The sequence below is a fragment of the Rhinolophus sinicus genome, linkage group LG06 (genome assembly GCF_036562045.2).
Source record: "Rhinolophus sinicus isolate RSC01 linkage group LG06, ASM3656204v1, whole genome shotgun sequence".
In the NCBI taxonomy this organism is placed as follows: Eukaryota; Metazoa; Chordata; class Mammalia; order Chiroptera; family Rhinolophidae; genus Rhinolophus; species Rhinolophus sinicus.
Window position 1 is genome coordinate 65,830,774 of NC_133756.1, and position 22,276 is coordinate 65,853,049.

Consider the following 22,276-nt stretch of genomic DNA (forward strand, 5'->3'; position numbering starts at 1 on the left):
AAGGCCCCAGGGAACTCTCCACAATCATGTCTGAGAAAGCCATCCCACGATAAGAGCCTGGGGTGAAGAGGCTGCTCCCTCCATCGGCAAAATGACAAGAGCCCAGGGTCTTCTGGAGGAGGGAGGTGCTTGCTGAGGGCTGGGCAGGGGCTCCAGGAAGCTGCTGCTGCAGGCGGAGGGTAGATTAATGGCCTGGTGAAATCGACACTGGATTTGAGCTCAGAAGAACTGGGGTTTCATCCCAGCTCTAAGACCAAGAAGCTTTGTTACTTTGCTGAAGACATTTAGCCTTCCTGAGCCTTTCATCTGTAGAAAGGAGGGAGTATTATCCACCGTTATGTTGGGTGTCATGCGGGGTCTCAGTTCCCGCTCCCCACATAAGAATGCAGGATATGGTGAGGCCAAAAAGGAACGCCCACAGAGCCATAGGGGAGTCATACCACTATATTCTCGCTGGCGCCGGTGTTGGAGACACAGTAAACAGGAGACACACTATCCGCAATCCTCTGTCTGCTTCTCTGCCAACCAACCCCACTTGCTAACTGTAATCCGCCTCTCCACAACCCGCAATCCATAATCTGCGCTTGCTTCCTGAGTCATGACAGTTGTATCAGTGGCTAATGGCTAACCGGTAACAGCTGATGGTCAAGTAGTCACAGCAGATGGCCATCTACTACCTGAGCCAGCACCTTTCCACGTGAGGCCGAGAGCCTGGAAACTGCTCTCTCCTATTAATTACCTGGGAAGCATATCTAACCCCTTTTTGGGACTCAGGTCCTTTTAATTCTAAAAGTCTAGGGATCAAAATGCCTCTAAAACGTGACCGCCTCTCACTGAATACAATGCTTCGTGAGTGTCTCTGCTGTACGACACTGGATGGTTGGAGGCCTCACTCTACCTCTTGCCTTTATAAAGATGTTAGTGGTGGGTTCTGCTGGGGCACACACAAAGCTCTCTGCTTGCTGACTTAGAAATGGATGAGTCTTCTGCAGCCAGACTGATCAAGATGTAGTATATTCATAAAACTGTCTCTATTGACACAGTGGAAAAAGCAAAAATGACCAATTCCAGAGAACAAGGAAAATAAACCCACACTGTGAGTGTCAGAGTCATAAAACCCAAGAGGACTGTATTTCTAAACACGACACGGCTCTGGCTTATGATTTCAGACAAGGAAATGAAGACCTCAGATTACTTCTGTAGTCGATTCTCGTGCCATAGGACTGTAGAACGACTCTGGGCTAAATGAATACACCCCTAGCCTCTCTTCTCACTTTTATTAACACCTGCTGTAGAAGCCATTTGTACCTGCTGACGTAACAGAAGTACTTGTTAATAATAGTAGCACTTAGTGTCTTAATGAACAAAGGTGTTGTAAGAACTGTCATTTGCCACCTGGTTCTAGAGGGTTAGAATCTATGATTTCCTTTCCTAGCCACAGACATTCCACCCAAAGACATAAAAGGCCTGTAGGAAGTGAACTTAGAACTTCAATAACTGTCCAGTATCACTGAACTCCTGGATCAGACTCCCTGTGGCTGCAAGAAAGGTGCTCGGAGCAATGCCACCCGTTCCTTCAGGCCACCCTCGGGCTTCTGGGGCAGACTGGCGTTTTCTTTCCTTGGTGAACTGCCAGCAAACGCAAACTGTTGACTGACCCCTTGTGGTGAGAGGGATGGTGTGGAGGGAAACAAGAGCAACACGTTATCTGTATTAGATGCCCCCCACCTGGCTTGCTCTCCCAAGCCAGGCCAGCACCGGGAGGCCACGGCAAGCACCTGAGGACTATGTCATGAGACCTTCCGGAATCCGAAGCCTGAGGGCTCGTAGAGCATCTGCAGTACCAGCACCAGCAACTGGCTTTGGTTCAGAGCCGCTTTCCACAAGGAAACACTTTCAGTTTTAAGTTGTCCCCTCCTGAGACCATCTGGGAGGATGATGCTCGGGGGAGAGGAATGTGCCTCACTGAGAAGGAGAGGCTGGGCCGTGGCCGGGGTCACTCACCAACTGACTCACGTGGGCATGTCGCCTGGGCAGGGCAAGCCATTAAATTAGATTTTTTAAAGTAAAATTACACATTATTCATTGTCAGGAAACTGCCCTCCACGAGTCAAAGCTACAGACGTCCCTGTAATGATGGGAACAGACACCTGTTGTCAAAAAGATGAGTGTTCTGTGAAGAAATTATAAATCACCCATCTGAAAACACATTATACTGTTTATTTTTTGCAGTGACGACGTGTGCTGTTGCCTCCCAGGGAGAATGAGTGAGGAGAGTGCCATTCAGTTGATAACTGAGGTCTTGAGGCTGAGCCTTCTGCAGGGCAGGCATGAAGGAAGGTGACAAGGTCCCGAGACGGACACATGAAAGGAGCCCAGAACCGGCAGTGCCTGCTGGGGAGGGCTGCTGTCTGTGACTATCCAGGCAAAACTGAGGAGGAATCGCATGAACCCTCAGGTCATGAAGACCAGCACACACACGTTCATCCGGTCTTACAACTCTAGAACCAGTGGGATGTATCCATGCCGTTGGAAAGCAGTAAATGTAGATCATATAAAAGGAAACACTTCATAGAGCAGATGGAACTGTTACAAGGTAGAACATTCATGGTGAAGGTACAGAGAAGTTCAAGTTAGATCCATAAATATTATAAAGAAAAACTAAGGATGGCTGCAACCTTGCATTTATCTGATGTACGATAGTTATGCACTGTTTGAGACCATATGGACTCCTTGCATTTATAGTGATGGTGGTGGCTGGTCTAACCATCTGCAGTTGGTGTCTACTATACAAGGTCATCCCATGTCCTGCCTGAAATTCCCAGTGTGCTCCCTGACACCTAAAGCTGGACCACAAGTCTGACTGATGGATGGCTGTCATGTTCGAACTGCTACTCTTTTAAGGGGTTGATTTTCCATTTAGGTTATCATGTTTTCTTCAAACACAACAGAAAGCAAGAGACTCAGATTTCACCTACGGCAGGACTTCGCCAGAGAACACGTATCCTGCTAAGAACTCGTGGGCAAATGAGCATCCAGCTACTTCAATGTCTCAGCGAAGGAGGCTTCTCTGCCTCACAAGGCCTCCTGCTCTGCTGCTAACTAAGCACACAGCAGGGAACAAGGCCGGCTAAATCCCCGCCTTTAGTACACGTACTCCCGGGACATTTAAACAATGTTCAAGAGGAAGAAACAAGAGCAGCAGCTTGATGCCCTTTGCGATTTCAGATGGACGCTGGCCACCCCCAGTTCCATTTATACCTCCAGTTGTAAATCCATCCGACAGCAGTATTATCCATCTTACCCACAGAACCTCAAGGATGGAGGCTTACTTGAAATCAGGTAATCATTGCTAAAAGTCCACAAAAGATGCCCACTTCCTCCTCCATAGTTAAACCCTCATCATGGTTTTCAGAGTTCTCCATAGTTTTGCTTCAGCCCACTTCTGACCTGATCTTTCATTACTTTCCTGTAAGAACCATGTCTCTGCCACACTGGGCTACCTGCTAGTTCTATGCCGCATACTCACGTGCCTCTGTGTGCTCTGCTTCTCATTTCACAGCAACCTCCGCTCCCATCACTTCCCATCAAAACGGTACTCGTCGTTAAGGCCTGTCCCTAATACATCCCTCTTTATGATACTTTTTCTGATTCTCCCAAAACGACTTGATGATCTCTTACCATTTGAATATCTTTAGAGCCATGTTTATACATCTTCATATGAAACATTTTCTACAGTTTACAACTGCCTATAACCCTATAGCAGATGACAGAACACTTTTTGTAAATGATATCAGATCTGGCAGAATGCCTTGCACACAGTAGGTATTCAAAACATAAGTACCATTCAGCCTTACAAAGGAAGGAAATCCTGTCACGTGTTATAACATGGATGGTCCTTGAGGACATTATGCTAAGTGACATAAGCCAATTACAAAAAGACAAGCAGTGTACGATTTACTTATATGAGGTAACTAGAGTAGCCAAATTCATAGAAACAAGAATTAAAATAGTGGTTTCCAGGGACTAAAGGGAGAAGAAAGAAAAAGAGGAGTGTTTAATAGGTGTAAAGTTTCAATTTTGTAAGATGAAAAAGTTTTGGAAATCTGTTGCACACAAACGTCAATATACTTAACATTACTGAACTATACACTTAAAATGGTTAAAAGAGTGAATTATATGTTATGTTTTCACATTTAAAAAAAGTGCCGCATGAGTTAAATCTCCAACCTAACAGTGCTACAAAAAAAAAAAAAAAAAAAAAAGGATTTTGCTGCAATCATCACCCTGATCATAGAGGTCAGAGCAGAAAGCATCCTTTTAAAAATGTTTTAACCATCAGATAGTCCTTTCAAGCACTGAGAAAATAATTTCTGTATTTTGAGAAGAGAAAAATCATGGCTGGAAAAATATGGAGACATGGATATCAAAAGTAAATTCAGGTAAATTTCCCATTCCTTCAAGGTATCAGTAATCAAGAGAGCATGAACCTTAAACCTCTTCATGAGGTTTCTAGGTTACAATTCATTAACATTTAAAGGCACAGATAAGGTTCAAGCTCCCAGTGGTCGAATAATGAGTTTTCTTGCATTGTCAGAGTAGAATACTGGGAGGGAAGGCAAGGACAGAGGCAAAAGTAGATGATTTTGAAGGGTTACAGAGGAGGCTGAAAGAGAAGAACAAGGAGGGTGGGTGGGATATTGGGGAAAATGGGGACAGAATCAGAAAGCAACAAACAAAATGCAATTACATACAGAATGTCACTATAGTACAGTCCATTGTAGAAAGCGTCCGCAAAACTAGAGAGACAGCTGTAAATAGGAATATTGGTTTTTGCAGACAAGCATTGGATAGAGGGCTTCTCATTAGACACGTGCTGGAGCTGAAAAATACCACAGGGCATGGATACCATTTGCCAGTAAATTTGTAGTTGCAAATAGTTTGTAATGTTGAAACGAGCAATCAACAAAGTACCACTATTACAGTAAGTTTCCTTGTATTTCATGGGTTCTTAAGGTAGTGCAAATAAGCCCTGGGCCGGTTCATATTAGTAGGGCTTGTTTCTAAGGGTTAGCAACAATTTCCTTCTTCTTCTTCTTTTTTTTTTTTTTTTTTTGGTGAATTGTGGTCAAATGCTTCCGATACGATTTGCCCATTACTGATTCTTACAGACTGTCTCCTTCTAGCATGTTTCTTTGAAACCAAACCCAACTGCTCTCAGGTTTTCTTTATAATCAAGTGCCTTCAGAACATTACTTATTTTTGAAAGATAATTCAAAAATATATTTTTTTGTCTTAAACAGATTAAATACTCAAGGCAAAAAAGAAAACCCTAAGAAAGCTAATGATTTTGTAGTTTTGAATTTAAAAACAGGTATCTTGGTAGAGATGGAATAAACTCATGGCTGTGAGTGAGGGCTCTGAAGTCTGACGAGATGGGTCTCATCCACTTCTGCCATTTACTAGCTAGGTAACCATGACCAGGTCTTTTAACTTCTCTAAATTGCATTTTCCTCCACTAGGCAAAGGATGGAATGATAACAGTATCCACCTCACAGGACTAAATGGTATGCAGTAAAGTTCTCAAAAAATGGCAGCTGCCAGTACTAATACCCAAGCGTGAAGTCAGACTGTGAAGTCCAGCACGGGTTGTTTATCCTCCAAATGGCACTTGTGGGTACCTAATCACAGGCACCTTATGCAGAAGGCATGGATTATTCATGTATTGTTTAACATTTGACTTCAGGACCCAGGATGGCTGGAGAATTGATTGGCAAAGACTTAGAAAGGAGGGAAACAGTGTTTTCTGTTTTTTTTTTCTTGTCTCGATCACCCTTTTCTTCTAGGGTTAGCCATCATCCCAAGAAAGATGCATTTTGAGAATCACTCATCTCAGATCACATTCATTATACAATCAGCTCTGCTGGGCACTGTCCTTCCTGAATGGAAGGGAATCTGATGCTCAACAACCCTGACCCTGTATTACGTGCTATGGTGTGTGCTGATGTTGAACAAGGTAAGATGGAAGAGGATGCCAGTGGGAGAAAAACAAAAATAGTTTGGCAGAGCAGGACGGTTTCTCTTTACCTGGCTCAAGAACAGAGAAAAACTGTAAGACAAAGAGTCTCCTAGGCAATCGTGGCTTTCCTGATAATGTGGAGGCAAATGCCAGAGCAGAGATATGTCTGCATCTTTTCCCCGATCGTGTACCTGGCAGTAGCCGCAGTTCAGGCTCACGCTTCCTCCCGCATTCTTCCAGACCATTAACCATCACTCCCTATTAATCATACTTGGTGTCTTTCAAACTGCCCTGTGTTTCCTTTCAAATCACTCAACAGATATTGAGAACATACTGAAACTTTTAAGTAGGCGCAAAGTGTGCAGTTTAATTCAATTAGTGATTTTGGCCTCAGTGGCTTCTCTTCTTTCTGTTCATTCTACACAGTGACCCAGGAAAAATTTTTAAAGGCTAGTTTTCATCATATCACTCCCCTGCTCAAAGACCTCTAAAGACTTTCACTGCCACGGGAATCCAATCCAATCTGTGTGCCTCCCCGGGAACCTGTCTCATGACGTCCCAAGATGGGCCCTCCACCGTGGCTCAGCCACCTCGTCACTCACTCGAATATTGCCACCTCTGAGTCTTTGTACAGGGTCTTCTTTTCTGGAATGTTCTTCTCTCTTTCTCTACAGATGCACTTCAGGCGTTAAGGGTCAGCTCAAGCTTCAGCATCTCCAATAACCTTTTATCGGACTGCACTGAACTACAAGTGTCACTCTTGATGGTCATCTGTTTTCTACAGATACAGTTGACCCTTGAACAACACAGGTTTGCACTGTGTGGGTCCACTTATACACAGATTTTTTTCAGTGGCTACCTGTACTGTTTTCGATCAGTGGTTGGGAAGCTGTTGCTGTGAAGGGCCAACTGTATGCATTATTCTACGCCATGTTACACAGGGCTTTGAGCATCCTTGGAGTTTGGTATTCTTGGGAGTCCTGGACCAAGCCCCATACATGCTTTTAGAGGGTCTTTAGGAAGTCAAAAGCAGATTTTCAATGGTGTGGGTGTGGGTCGGCATCCCTAACCCCTGTGTTGTGCAAGAGTCCACTGTATATATAAATGAGCAATTCTAATTCTGGAAACAAATTAGAGAAAACTCAGAGATGCTTATAAAAATAAAATGTATGCTGTTCAGGATGTTTGCGGTTGTTTATTTTTATTTTTTTTACAACAGAGAAGACGAAAAGCCCCTAAGAGGTCAGTCAAATAAATCCTGATCTACACCAAGCAGCTAACAAAATCATGCTCTGGAATATTCACTAACATGAGAATCAGTTCACAAGATATCACTGAGTGCACAAAGCAGGTGATAAAAGACGGTGTGTAGCAGTATTTCATTTTTATTTGCTAGGTAGATGGACAGTGGTGCCGCTCTTAGAGGGAGGCTTATGAGGGCATTTTCTCCTTTGTGGTTTTCTATGCATTTAAATTTTGGGGCACTGATCTAAAGTGTTATTAATGTGTTGGACAGTTCCTGTAGATGGAGATTTGCTCTCCTGAACCACAAATATCTGACTTGGATGGACGCACACATGGATAGAGAGGTTTGACACAACCCTATGTTTAAGTTGGACTCTAATAAAACTCAGCATCACATGAGAGACATCCTGCTGTCCTAGCACAACACACACTGAACTAGGAGTTGGGAAACACAGGGTCTAATCGTGGCTCTACTGCAGAATTCCTGCCGGCCCTGGAAAAGTCGCTTAGTTTTCTTGAACCTCAGTTTTTCTACTGTAAAATCAGTGAATATTCTTCCCAATTTCTATCCTGTTCCATCTTACAAAATATGTACAGAGATCAACAGAAACTATAAAAAGACCAAAGACATTGCAAAATGGCAGTCGCTCAGTATCAGATGGCATTACTATCAAGGTTGGAGAAATGACCCTCTGAAATCTTTCATCTCTGACACACCACAACCTCAAACCACAAAGTGGTATCTGCTGCATGTGCTAATATGCAGGGAAGTGCAATTTACTAGATGCCCAATTTAATAGCTGTGGGTATATTCGTTAAGTAACACTTTAAAAATGAAAATATAAAAATCATTTTAGGACACCATGCCTAAGCTCATTCTTCTTTTAAAACTATTTCCCACAATATTTTTCAGATTATTGTCTTTGCTTTTTATTTTTATTTTTAAGAGGACAGCACAGACATAAATTTTAATAGAAGAAATATGTTGGGCTTCAGATCAATAATTTAAAAACAAAAATTTTAAAGCTTTGACAAACTCATTATGAAGGGAATACGGCATTACTCTTTATCTTTGCAAAGATTTTGACATCAAGTCTAATTCACCTAGATGGGCAAATAATCTTGAATTAGTCACATAGATACCAATGTACATATTTACAGATACATGCGACTGAAGGCTCTTGGCACATGACTGGTAAGTGTATATCGAATGCTTCTTGACACAAACACACAAACCCAGGCCACGACTGCGTGTTCCAAGACACACATGGAAACACCCACACGTCCCACAGAACAACCAAAGAGGTATATCAGGCTTCAGGTCAAAAGAAAAAGAGAGAAGAGAATATCCCTTGAAGGGAAGGGAGGGCGGCACGCCCCCAGAGACTTCTTGACTCACCTGTTAAGTGGTTGGCAATCCTGGCAGTGGGTTTGGGAGGCAGGGCAGGGGGTTGCTTGAGAAGGGACAGCTGCTTCACTGGGGTCTCCTCATGGTCTCCAGAGAAAGCAGCAGGTTTTTTGGGGGGCAGTAGCAGGACTGGTTTGGCTGAAGGATCTTGGGACAGGAGGACTCCAGACTCACTGGCAGAAGGACTCTCTTCAGACACTGAGGGGACAACCACATGACACACAGAAGACATTACACAAATGCAGTGCAGGTGGGGTTGACAGGCGCACACAGGACAGAGACGCAGGTTAGCAACACAGCAGAGCACCAATGATTCCACGTTGTCACATATGTGTAGAGAGTTAAAGAGAGGACACCAGAAATCCAGTGAAGGGAGGGGGTAAGGGGAAGGCAGAGGCAGGAGAGGGAGAGGTGGAAGGAGCAAGAGGGAGAAAAAGGAAGAGGACGTTTTCTCAAAACTACCCAAAGCTTGACCACTTTAATCTCAGTGTTTATAACGTAAGTCCTATGGGTGCTCTAAGATGTGATCCATGGGACGACAGAAATAATCAACAGATGACAGGAGCAGTGGATCAGCGACAAGGAGCCCCGTCTGGCTGAAACCAGCACGAAACATCAGTCCCAAAGGGCCTGCCTCCCTTTTGCTGGGGAGGAAGAGAGAGCGGATTCTTATCTTAGCTTGCCGGGTGTCACATGTCCCTGCTCCCAGGGACAGCAGGTACTGAAGACAGCCTGGAAGTGACACAGGTAGGCCATGCCACTGCTGGGGCGGTTGCGCCTCAGGTTCTGGAGCCGTCCAAGTGGGCAGCAGCCTCCAGAGGGCACCCTGCAATTTGAGGGGTGCCTCCTGCCCCTGCAGCTCTTACGCACCTTGACGAGGTGACGGATGCTCCAATTCAACACCTTTTTGTCTTCCCCCTGCCTCTCTCCTCGCACTTGCCAGAGTTACGGTTTTCTTGTTTCGAGTTGCCCCATTTCTCTTTGTTCTGCATTGGGCCTAACTCTTCCTTTCATGTATGCGGGGCCACAACTGGTTCCAGTGATGAGCTGTCATGGCTGGTGGCACAGGCCTGACCATGGTGGCCGTCTGGCTCATGACAGACTGAAACTCTGTGACTTCTCTGGGACGACAGCTCTCACTATGCCAATCAAACCCATCTGATTCAATGTCACAAGGAAGGTTGGATAAAAAACACAGTTCACGGCTTTAGCTGGAAAAATCTCCCCAGCTTGGGGGCTGGGGGGATGTAACTCAGTTGCATCTCTTCCTTCCTCCCATCACTGTTATAATAAGAATGCCTAGAAACGATTCCTCCCCACCCTCTTCTTCCTCTCTAATCTGGGTGTTCCCTGCAGCATCAAAGCCCTGCAAATAATCCTCATGAGTGCTAAATTCTCCCTGTGTCGCAGGAGACTGTTCTTATCAGTGTTGGACACAGATGGAGCAATAACTCACCCAGACCCAAAGTGAAGCCTGGGAAGTGACTCTGTGAAACACCATCTTTCCCATCCCCCCATACGAACTTTGCTGATGTCGACTCCGCACCAGGTGTGGAGAAAGGATGTGGCTTTTCTACCCACTCCAGATATTCCAAGAGGTCCCTTCCCCCAGGCCTGTCTCCTGACAACAAGGACTTGTCCTTCCTGGTTGTCGGGAGGGTCCCATCTTCAGGCTAACGAGGACTATCCTGCAAATCTCCTGAAGAAGTGGGTATTGGCCACTCAGAAGGCTTTGGACCAAAGAGGGAGTGACAGTCAGATGGCATCAAAATCATCTGTTGGCAGGATACAAGTTAACCAGCAAATTGTATACAATTTGATAGCCAATGATCACATTAATTGATTAGATACAGTAAACTGATACAATTTTCTAAATTGATATAACCATTAATTGGTATACTGGGACTAGGATTAAAAGGCATGTGGGGGCCTTACGAACAGGTGATTAGACAGGTACCATAGAGAAGTGTAGGATTTGTTAGCTTCATCTTAACAGAAATGAGTGTTAGAAAACAATACAATGACAGTTTAAATCATCAATATTATAAAAACAGGGCATGTCTTCTTTTCTAATGATTATTTTTTTATTTATTACATTTATTGGGGTGAAAGTGGTAAGTAAAATTGTATAGGTTTCAAGTGTACATTTCTAAAATACATCACCTATATATATATATTGTATTGTGTGTTCACCACCCAAAGTCAAATCTCCTTCCATCACCATATATTTCAACCCCTTTTCCTTCTTCTACCACGCCCTCACCCCCCGCCACTGCCTTACCTTCATATCTTCTTTAAAGAGAGTAAGGTCATAAAAATATCTTTAAAAGCTATAGGACAAGAACTGCAAATAATCCTCCATATTTTAATACTCAGTATGTACTAGTTGGTCAGTTTTGTCCCCATTTCCAGGAGATTCTTGGGTTCAGATGGTTCACAATAGAACCCAAGGCCAGGCAGGCCAAAGCTCCCTCACACCACATGCTGCGGCCTACGCGACAACTCTGCCAGGGGCATTACCTGTCCCATCCATGATGTCAGATGGTTGGAGCACCTCATATGAGCAGGGATCCCTGGGCATTGGGACCGGCTCCATCTCGGACAGGGCAGGCAAAGACAGCTGGCTGGCACTCAGGGACTGTCCATTTTCCAGGGAGTCGTCCTCATTTGATATGGAGAGCTCCCCGTCTGTCAGAGCGAGAAGGAGAGTGCAGAGTTAGACAACGCCTGCTTCCCAGGGAAGGGTGACATCTGTAGCCTGCTAACTGAGTTAAGACGCTTTTGAACAATCTTTATCAATGTCAGTATGTAAAGTCTATACTTGTCCATTTGCTTTTAAGACATTTGTTTTATTGTTAGAGGTATAACGTCTAACCACCAGGACAACAATTTCCTATGAGCTTTAGCCAATTGCCTGTTTCTTCTCCATCTCTCTCACTGTAACCTACCAACTTTTGTCTGTTTTTCCTTTTTAATGAAAGTGAATTAAAACGAATTTTGTTTCAGAATTTTTGAAAACTTGGGAAAACTGAGCAAGCCTCAAAGATTAGAAAACCAGGATTAGGAATTCCCACGAGTAAAGAGTGCCATATCATTGAACAAGCGCCCAAAGCATGGTGGTTCAAGGCCATAGGCAAAAACTCATCCCGTCTTCTCTTTACCTCTGCCCAAATCCCAGCTGAAGGGCGGCAGGGCCCCAAGGATGTTAGGAAGTGCGTGGAAATCTCCCAGTGCCCACCAGGGGTCACTCCACCACGTGGGCCGCAGGCTCTGATCAAGTTTCAGTCTCCACAAAACAAGGGGCAGCTAGTTAACACCAGGGTGGAAGCTCAAAGGCTCCTGCTCAACGGCCATTTGTTGGATCAAAATCCCCCAGTGTGATTTCATCTTAGCCTAGGGGAGTCTGGATAACTAGACGTTAAAGTCAAATTAATTTTTAAAGAGGACTGAAAGCTGTTTCAGGAAGATGAGTAAATATCTAATGAAACACTGAGCAATGCTTAGTCAGAAACACAGAAACCAGCAAAGCAAACACCTGCCTTAAAACTGGAAGAAAGAAGATTTGCTTGTAGAAATGACTCCAAGGTTAATTTTGGATATATAATCCTTTCCTTTTGCTATGCTCCTCCCAAGGCTTTAATATTATACTTAATGATATCTGGTGGCAAAGGAGCCTCTGCCAGCCACCGTACCCCCCCCCCCCCAGTTGGAATTGGCCCGATGAAATGTATATTCAACAGAGTAACCTATAAAACAGGCTTTAGATAACATACGGTTCAAGGACATATGATATTTGACCTGAACCTTCTAGAAACATAGAAAAAAATACAATGAACACCAAAAAACCATATGAAGCAGATAATGTACATCACAGACATCTGAAGATTTTCATTCGGCCTGTTTGTATGCCCCAAATGGTAGCGGTAGTTCTTATACTTGTGATTAGCAGTATGATTACTACTCCTCACTAACAAGAGAAGAACAGACTCTAAGGCCAATGCCATGTAGTACACAGCTGAACCCAGAGTCTTCAGGATGTGAAAGGCTGCGGGTGTGTGTTACTCCATCACCACCCCATCAGGTATGGGCCGGATTCCTCTTAACGTGCTTTAATTTAGCGTGTTCAAACTGATGCTGTGGGAAGTAGCTCCGCTTCAAGTTCCCAGTTGGTGGAATAACGACACAGCTGCCATTCAGTTTAACACATCTTTAGGAAACCACTTTGATTTTGGATGTTCCAAGTGTAATAAAAGTCTTGGGCGAGAGAACCAGAGGAGGAAGCGTTTCAGCACTCTTGCTCCAGTTCTGCTTCTTTGGGGCAGACCTGCAATGGAATGACTGCTATCCATTGTAACAGCTAGAAGTACCCTAGACACAACATTGGGAATAAAGACACAACTGCAGTTGGATTACTTTAGACTCTCTCTGTGAACCTTGGGTTCACCAAGGCAGCTGGCTTAGTGCCAGAGGCTCAGCTAGTAATAGAGTAGCAACATTAATCTCTCTTCTTGGGACTGTTAACTGTCAAAAAATGTAACTCCCATGAATTAAAAGTACCTTGCTAAGTGACAAAGGCCCAAACCACTGTGGAGACAAAATAATCTTGGGAATTCCACTGTCATAATTTCTAAATTTACATTTCTACTGAAAAAATAAAAACAAGAGAAAAAAAGAAGAAATAAGAAACTGATCATATCGGCCACCCTAACAGACACAGTTTCTTTTTCTGTGCATAGTTTTCATAGTTGTGATCTTACTATGTATCAAAGTTTGTGTCTTTTCTTTTTACTATTATATAGCATTATAATTTGCAAAACTATTATCTTAACTGATTATATTAGATGAATATACTAATGTTTATTTAGCTATCTCCCTGTGGTTGGTCATAAAGGAAAGTCAAATGTTTTATGCTATTATGAAAAAAGAAAGTTCTGCTGGCCATCTTCTTGTACAAAATCTTTTCTGCAGTTAGATTTCTCCCCCTTTAGAAAAGATGCCTATGAATGAAATTTATATGTATTAATAATTTAATGTCTCCAACACATACCTGGACTTAGCGAAATTGTTTTTCTAAAGGGTTTTACTATTTATACAGCAGCAATGTACAGATCACATAAACTTCTTAGCTTTTGGTCATTTCTACAACATTAACATTGATAATCATGTTTTATCTATTTATGAGTTGTGAGCAAATATGGTGAATGTTTAAATAAAAAAATTATTACAATGAAAGACATTGCCATTAATCCCCCTCAAAATAACCCCCCCACCCCCCACTGCCACTTCAAACACACTTATCCCATCATTCTTGCCACTTTCTGAAGCAATTCTGGAAGTCCTCTTTCATGGGTATCTTTAGATGCGCGGTCATGGCTGCCTCCATGTCCTGAACCATTCTGACTTTGGGGAAGAGCCAGAAGTTGCACGTTGCCAGATCCAGTGGATGAGGACACACCGTAATGTTTTTATTTGACAGAAATTGCCATATACCAGAAGTGATGTGTGACACGGAGCGTTGTCATGATGGAGGATGATTTATGGCACACTTTAAAACACACCTTCTCTCAACCATAGTTCACACCTGACTGACTGCCCCGAACAAGGTGAAACTTGTCACACACTGTTACTAAGGTTCCACTCACTGCTTCCTGTATTGAAGAGCCCTGCCTTTCTGTTGGATGGCCCTCGGCAGCAGCATTCACCATATTTTGTGATCACAATGAAAGGCTCTGCTGTCACACATCGCTTCTGTTACAGCAATTTCTGTCAAATAAAAACATTACGGTGTGTCCTCATCCACCTTATTCACTGGATTTGGTACCATGCAACTTCTGGCTCTTCCCCCAAATCAAAACGACCATGAAAGGTAAACATTTTGAATCAATTCAGGACATCGAGGCAGCCATGACAGCACAACTAAAGACACTCATGAAAGAGGACTTCCAGAGCTGCTTCAGAAAGGGGCAAGGATGGTGGGATCAGTGTGTTTGAAGTGAGGGGGAGTATTCTGAGGGGGATTAATGGCAATGTGTCTTTTACTGTAATAACTTTTTTTTTACATTTAAACATTCACTGTATTGTTTGATCACACATCACACATACATATCTAGAAGTAATTAAAACCATTCAATAGATACAAATTCATTATCGATATTATTTATGACCAAGCTTGGTAGTGACAAAAGTGAAAACCATTTGATTTGGATTCATATAACATGGGGGTAGAATGATGCTGTCATTGTTAAGTAATTGTTATTATATTTACAATTTTTTACTATGACATTTTCAAACATACACAACAGTAGAAACATTAATGTAATGGACTCCATATACTCATCATCAAGCGAAGGAACTTGCTGGGAACTCCTAATGCTTGGTAATTCTAAGTTTGATTAACTTGAAGACGACTGAGGGTCTTCATGCCTTTTACTATTTACTATTAGATTCATAATTGTGGTTTTTGCAATTGTTTTTAACCTTTAAAACCACAATTACTTTTGCACCAACCTAGAACAGTGTATCAACACCTTTACCAGCATAATTTTAGTAGCATTAGAAAAACATATTTTTCCAGGAAGAATTTAACCTCCCTGATCAAGATAAGTCTTATGGAGTATTTGTACTTTTATCTAGATCATTGCTTTCTCTTGTTATCATGGCTGAGAAAGAGTTCCCTGACTATGGTAAATTATTTTGATGTTTTAGGTGATCTTCCAAAATGATCTGTGATAATAATAATAATGGTTTTCAAAATGGCATACAATGATGTCCAACCATAAGATGTGTCCTACTGGCATTAGTAAAGTGTGACTAGGAGGAAGGGAGAAGGCAGGAGAAGAGAACAGATGAGTTGAGGCAGTGGTTCCCAAACTTTAGTGGGCATCACAATTCCGTGAGGGGGCAGATGAAACACGGATTGCTGGGCCCCACCCTCAGCGTTTCCAATCCAGTAGGTCTGAGGTGACACCAAGAGTGCAATATCTAACAAGTGCTTGGCTGATGCTAACACTGCTTTTGCTGGTTAGGGTTCCACACTTTGAGAACCACTGAGTTGGTGAGGCAAGAGAACCTGGAATGGCAACAGTGCCTTCTCATGATGAGGTTTGGGGCAGGAAATGCTGTTTATCTGGCTACATGAAACAAAGATGGCTGGTTTAAACCTCAGAGAGGACAAGAAACCAGGAGGTTGCATTGTTTAACCATAGATCATGAAGATGAACTTGTCACAAAGGACAATGGGACTGGAGAGAGCAGCAGGGTCGAGTGGAGAAATAAAGTCTGAGTCAGATGCAGACATGTATAACAAGGTAGAATCAGATCACAGAAGTGGGAGAGAATAGAATGCAGAAGTGAATGCACATCAGTGTCATGAATATCAAATGGGGAAATGCAGACAGCAGTGGATCTAAGGTAGAGAACCAGCCACGGACATTGTGCCAGCCTTAGTCTCCTCTTCTCATGAGGCATAAGAAATGAAGACGTGGGTAGAGTCAAGTTAACACCACAACAAGGAGAATGAAGGGAAAGGTGAGACTGAATTAAATCACTCAATTCATAAACACCTGTTGAGAGCCTATAATTAATGTGTCACATACCAGAAACTGCCAACTCTCTCAAACACCTTGTGAGGAAGGCAGATGTTTTCTATTAGCTCCTAGGCTACAGGTAGCGACTACTGCCCAGTCTGCTGCCTCGTCCCTGGAGCTTCACCACACCCTGTCTGTGTCTCCTTCCGTAAGCCAAGCAGGCATCGGGCCAAATGCCAAGGAGGAAACAGATGTGTCCTGGGGAAGGCAGTGGGCTGGCAAGATGCGATGAAGAAATGCAGAAAAGCAGACGCACAGAGTAATTAGTGTGAGCTAGCTGGTTGTGAGAGTTGGGGAAAGAAGCCAGAGGAGTTAAACCCTGAGAAGTGGATGAAGAAACATAAGGGGCGAAGGAAGATAGCAGGCTTGTGCTCAGAGTAGATGGAGACCACATATTAGAGGAGGATCTTGTCTTGCACAGAATTTTTTAAATATTCTAAAAGCATGATTTACGTAAAATTTGTGATCCAGATGATTGGCCTAAAACATACATTAAAAATGTCTTTGTTTTGTTTTAGTTTGTTTAGGAATTGTGTCCACTTATAACTGGATGTCACCTTTGTGACTACATTCAAAGTGATTTTTTAAATTATTGTTTTGTTATTGTTTATTTTGCTTTAGACATACTCTAGTTTTAGGGTGACTGACATCAGTTTCTGATCAATTAAATTGTCTCAAAACTTAAGGTTAGCCTAAGATTTTTATATAGATGACGTCACCATGGAAAATGGGCCACTAGAATTCTTTCAGGTTTTCAATGGATATCTACGTAATAACAGTTTCTTTAAAAGTTGTATGAAAGACAGACATTTTGTTGTGAGTAGGCTCAGGGTTCATGATTCTTTGAAGGTTAAGATAAAAACATATTAATTCTGAAAAACAAAAAGTTCTATAATGTAAACTTAAGCTCAGCACTGAATCTTATTTTCTAGGATATGCATCATGGTTTATATAGAAACCTATGTTTAAAAGTGTATTTCTAGTCTTTCTTTAATAAATAATAGTTGAATATGAGTATAAAGAATTGCTCAAAAGAATTGTTCAATATCTACATATAGAATCATTACAGCAATAAATTTCACACAGATTAAAAAACTAAAAATAAAACTTCAACACTAGACTAAATAGTATAAACGTGTGTGTGTAGCACTCACATGTGAGCACATACATATTTATTTATTCAGGCTGTGCAAGAGGGAAGCAAGATGGATAGTTTTGACTCACTCATAAAGCTTTACTTTCATTTGCCAAATAAAATGCTATTCAACAAATATAAAAAGAATCCAGCAAAATGGGGAAATCTGAGCTAACTATAGCTAATAAAAAAATAACTATTTCAAGTATGAACAGTATTTGTACAAAGAAGTAAAAATCAAGTCCCAGGTGCCACTTGTCAAATGCACAGTCTTGCTAAGAAGGAGAGAAATGTAAATGAAGTGACCATGTGGCTGCCGCAGATACAAAAAAAATGTGTTTGAAACAATGTCAAGTACAAAAACCGGAACAGAAAACAACATGTACATGTTGATTATAAAAACATCAAAATGAAGAATGGATGCAGGTTGGCAAAGTTCTGAAGTGTATTTGGCAAGCTATAAGTAGGGTTTAATGATTAACTGTTTTTCTGTAAAAATACTTACGTTTCTAAAAAAACAAAATCTGCAGGCCACGTTGTTAAATGAAAAAATAATAGTGTTTGTTAGGGGAAAACCGTTTCCTCATCCCTCATCCCGATTTCTTGAGGCATTTTCTAAGCCCTCATTTTTGTCCATCTCCTTACCCCTCTCCACAGTTACCTCACTGCGAGGGTGCAACCACTGGTCCCTGTTTCTCCACCAGGTGGAGCGAATCTACCCAAAAGGTAAAGCATAGGGGCTGCAGTGTAAGTTCTTCCCTCTCCACCTTGCACTAGGGTTGATTCAGGACTCAGACTTTCTGTTTTGGGAGGCTGATTTTGAGATCTAGGCTTGTGGGGATGGCACAAGCAGAGAGTTAGCAGGCCCATCAATGACTTCTTTCAAACTAGCCTTTATCAGTAATAAAGGTGATACCCTGCACTTTGATCTCCCACTTGTCTTATCCCTAAAATGGTTCAGAAACTCAGGGAAGAAGAGTGCTAATATTGGGCCACTCAAATCCTTTATAGTCTGGGGACTCAAGGGAAGAGGATGCTGTTCCATCTCAGGTAAAAAGAAATTGAAGGAGCCACTGACAGGCGATAGAAAGGGATGCTGTTATGAAAGAACCCATGCTCTCCTGGGAGGCCTGCTTCTCAGTAAACAGCTGTGCTGGTGAGCACCCCGAAGTCATTCTCAGGAGAGCTGGTGGGGGAGGGGAGAGAAGCAGCAGGTACACTGGACAAGGGCAGATTCTGAACACAGGAAGAGCTATATTCTTGTTTTTGCCATCATTAGCTTGCAACAAGTCACTTAAGTTCTGGGACCTCAGTTTCTGTCCCTTGAAAACAAAAGGACTCTTACATGAGACCCAATTTCCTTCCAGATCAAAGTATTATCTGTATGACAGTTGGAAGAAATAAGAAGTCTCTGTCCTCCAAACAAAACAAAACAACAAAATAAAAAAACTTGCAAATAAGCCTGAAATAACAGATAAGCTAAAATAGCAAATCATTTCTTCATTTAGATTTTCTTTTTCTTGTATGACTTATTCTATTTGGGCATATTACATCAAGAACTAGGAAGTGCATTGATGGATTTCAGGTTTATTTTTAGCTAAATATTTTGTTTTTATTTTTAAAAAACTGGTATGTAAAGTTTTAGTATAGAGCTAGAGGTTTGTGCTCTACATAAAAAGCTTCTACATAGTAGAAAGACAAGGAAGAAGAAAGGAAAGGTGAAAGACATGGTGAAAAAAACATTTTTGGAGTGTTTTGAAGCATTTGGAGCATCTTCAGTATCAAGAAATACGCTGGACATTTTATGTGTAATAGTAATTATAACAACACCTGAAATGATATTTTAGGAGTTTATCATGTACTGTGTTTCCCCGAAAATAAGACCTAGCTGGACAATCAGCTCTAATGAGTTTTTTGGAGCAAAAATTAATATAATACCCAGTCTTATTTTACTATAATATAAGACCCGGTCTTTAATATAATATAATATAATATAATATAATATAATATAATATAACATAATGCAATATAATATAATATAATATAATATAATATAATATAATATAATATAATATAATATAATGCAATACAATATAATATAATATAATACCGGATCTTATATTAATTTTTGCTCCAAAAGATGCATTAGAGCTGATTGTCCCGCTAGGGCTTGTTTTCGGGGAAATAGTATGTGTGAGCTCATTGAAAATGACTTATTTTGAAATGTTAATTCCTTAAGGATAGCAAAAGAACAATATGGCAATCCGTTATAAACAAGACTTAATTGTCAGTTAAAAGTCAAATTCTGAGACTGTAGTACTTGTAGAGAAGCATAATAAAGGGCATTATGGCCACGTTTATGCTTCCATTGTAAAGAAAAATCACTATGTAACTCAAGTGTCATGTGACAATTTGAAGCTGAAAACATTAGGAAGTGTTAGCTATACTGCCTCTTTGTTAGTCACACGAATGTGTAGAATTTACACACGCACGCTTGTGAAAATTCAAACACATTTTAATTTCCTGATGAGCATCAATGGCTATACAGTTGACCCGTGAACAATGTGGGGGTCAGGGGCATCGACCCTCGTGCAGTTGAAGATCCACATGTAACTTTTGACTCCCTCAAAACGTTGCTACTCATAACCTACTGTTGAACAGAAGCCTTATTGAAAACATAAACACATATATTTTGTATGGTATATGTATTATAAACTGTCTTCTTACAAAAGTAAGTTAGAGCAAAGAAAATGTTAAGAAAATTATAAGGAAGAGAAAATACATTTACAGTACTTATTGGAAAATAATCCATGTACAAGTGAATCCGCACAGTTCAAACCCATGCTGTTCAAGGGTGAACTGTAATTAAAGCAAAATAGAAAAATGAAGTCACCTACGTTAAGAAAAAATAATCTACCTTCGTGAAGACATGTATGAAGAGCTCACGCGAGCGTTTGCTAATGGCTTTTTCCCTTTGAGACAAGAGTGTTCAGACTATTCCATGTTCTCATTTAGTTTCTCAGACATGCCCTTTAACCAAAAAGCACATCTTCACAAGTAACCCACAGAGCGGAGGGTGCTTCCTGAAAACGTTCACTCTGGTGGTAGTGATCCCGAATTTTTGTGAGCCATGAAACAGAGACGTCATCCAATGTTTTTCTGACATCGACCTACAAATGTGCCATTTTAGCAACAATATACTGTCATGGGCCACTTAACAATGGCAATACGTTCTGAGAAATGTGTTCTTGGGGGATTTCGTCGTTACGTGAACATCATGGAGTGCACTTACACAATCCCAGATGCTACAGCCCACTACACACCGAGGCTGTATGGCACAGCCTATCGCTCCTAGGCTGCATGTCTGTACACATGTTACCATATTGAATATTGGAGGCAATTGTAACACAATGGTAATTAATATCTGTGTATTTAAACATATCCAAATAAAAATATGGTATAAGATAAAAAATGGCAGAGATACAAAGAAAAAACTGATAGTTGCTAGATGGAAGGTGGGAATGGGGGAGAAGGTGAAGGGATTAGAAAATACAAATTAGTAGTTATAGTCATGGTCATATGAAATACAGTATAGGGAATATAGTTAATAATGTTGTAAAGATTATGTAGGGTGCCAGATGGGTACTGGACTTATCAGGGGGATAAGTACACCTGAAGCTGAAGTAGAATAATATTGAATGTCAACTATAATTAAATATATATATATATATATATATATATATATATATATATATAGTCACAGGATGTGGAGTTCAGCATGGGGAAGATAGTCAATGGTATTGTAACAGCTATGTACGCTGTCAGATGGGTAGTAGATTGGGGGGGTTATCACTTTATGAGGGGTGTAAATGTCTAACTATTACATTGCTTTGTACACCTGAAAAAAAGAACATTGATTAAAAAAAAGACAAAAAATGGTACATCTGTACCGGATTATTTACCATGAATGGAGCCTGCAGGAGTGAGTGAGTGTGAAGGCCAGGACATGACTGTACACTGCTGTAGACTTTATAAACACTACACACTTAGGCTGCACTAATTTATAAAACAACATGAGATTAAATCAAGCACAAGTGAAAATGAGGCAATCAAGGGATATAGTAAACATGAGATATATGAGGCTGCTGCTGACGTTAGCACAGCATACTGTTTTATAGAAAACAATGTTTTATAAGGAGAAAGAATACACTCTACAATGATGACAAAAAGTATAGAAAATGCATAAACCAATAACAGCTCATTTATTATCATTACCAAGTACTACGTACCGTCCATAATTGTATGTGCTATACTTTTACACAACTGGCAGCAGATTTGCTCACACCGGCATCACCACAAACAAGTGAGCTACGACGTCACTAGGCAATAGGAATTTTTCAGCTACATTACAATCTTATGAAACCACTGTTGCATGTGTGGTTCCTTGTTGACCAAAATGTCAGTTATACAACACATCCCAGTATTGAGAACAACAGACAGTGTGTTCACGGTCTCAGTAATGGAGTGCTCCGTGTCCGCTGGGCAGGCTGAGAGTGCCGCTTCCCCAACACCTTTCCCCAGGGCTCCAGAAAACCTGCAGAGGTCACTGAACTGATTTTTCACTGCTCTGGAGAAAGTGTAAGGCGGACACAGAATATCGTGCCTGCTTTACAGCGGACAGGAAGGCAGCATGGGAGGCTGTGCCCAGAGAAAAGTGTATGTGATCCACTGCTGACCAAAATGTCGTTGTGCAGCATATGACTGTACAGAGCTTTGAAAAGCTTTTGCGAATCCCAGTAGCTCTTTAAATCATTGCAATTAAAGCCACTAGCAGTTTTCACAGTCAGTAAAATGATGTGCCAAGCAATAGTTACCTAAGAAAT

At 41.5% G+C, this 22,276-nt stretch overlaps 1 protein-coding gene across 18 annotated transcripts in view; it reads right to left on the reverse strand.

Annotated features, from left to right (window-relative positions):
- Positions 1 to 22,276, reverse strand: part of PHACTR1 (phosphatase and actin regulator 1) — a 503,766-nt gene that overhangs the window by 71,825 nt on the left and 409,665 nt on the right. For 11 of the 18 annotated variants that reach the window (XM_019742987.2, XM_019742983.2, XM_019742985.2 and 8 more), the window contains 2 exons: positions 11,193 to 11,360; positions 8,664 to 8,870 (listed from right to left, as the gene is read on the reverse strand). In XM_019742987.2, coding sequence (XP_019598546.2) covers positions 8,664 to 8,870; positions 11,193 to 11,360 — 375 coding nt within the window. The remainder of the gene's footprint in view (positions 1 to 8,663; positions 8,871 to 11,192; positions 11,361 to 22,276) is intronic. The other 7 variants (XM_019742988.2, XM_074335219.1, XM_074335214.1 and 4 more) reach the window with 1 other exon arrangement.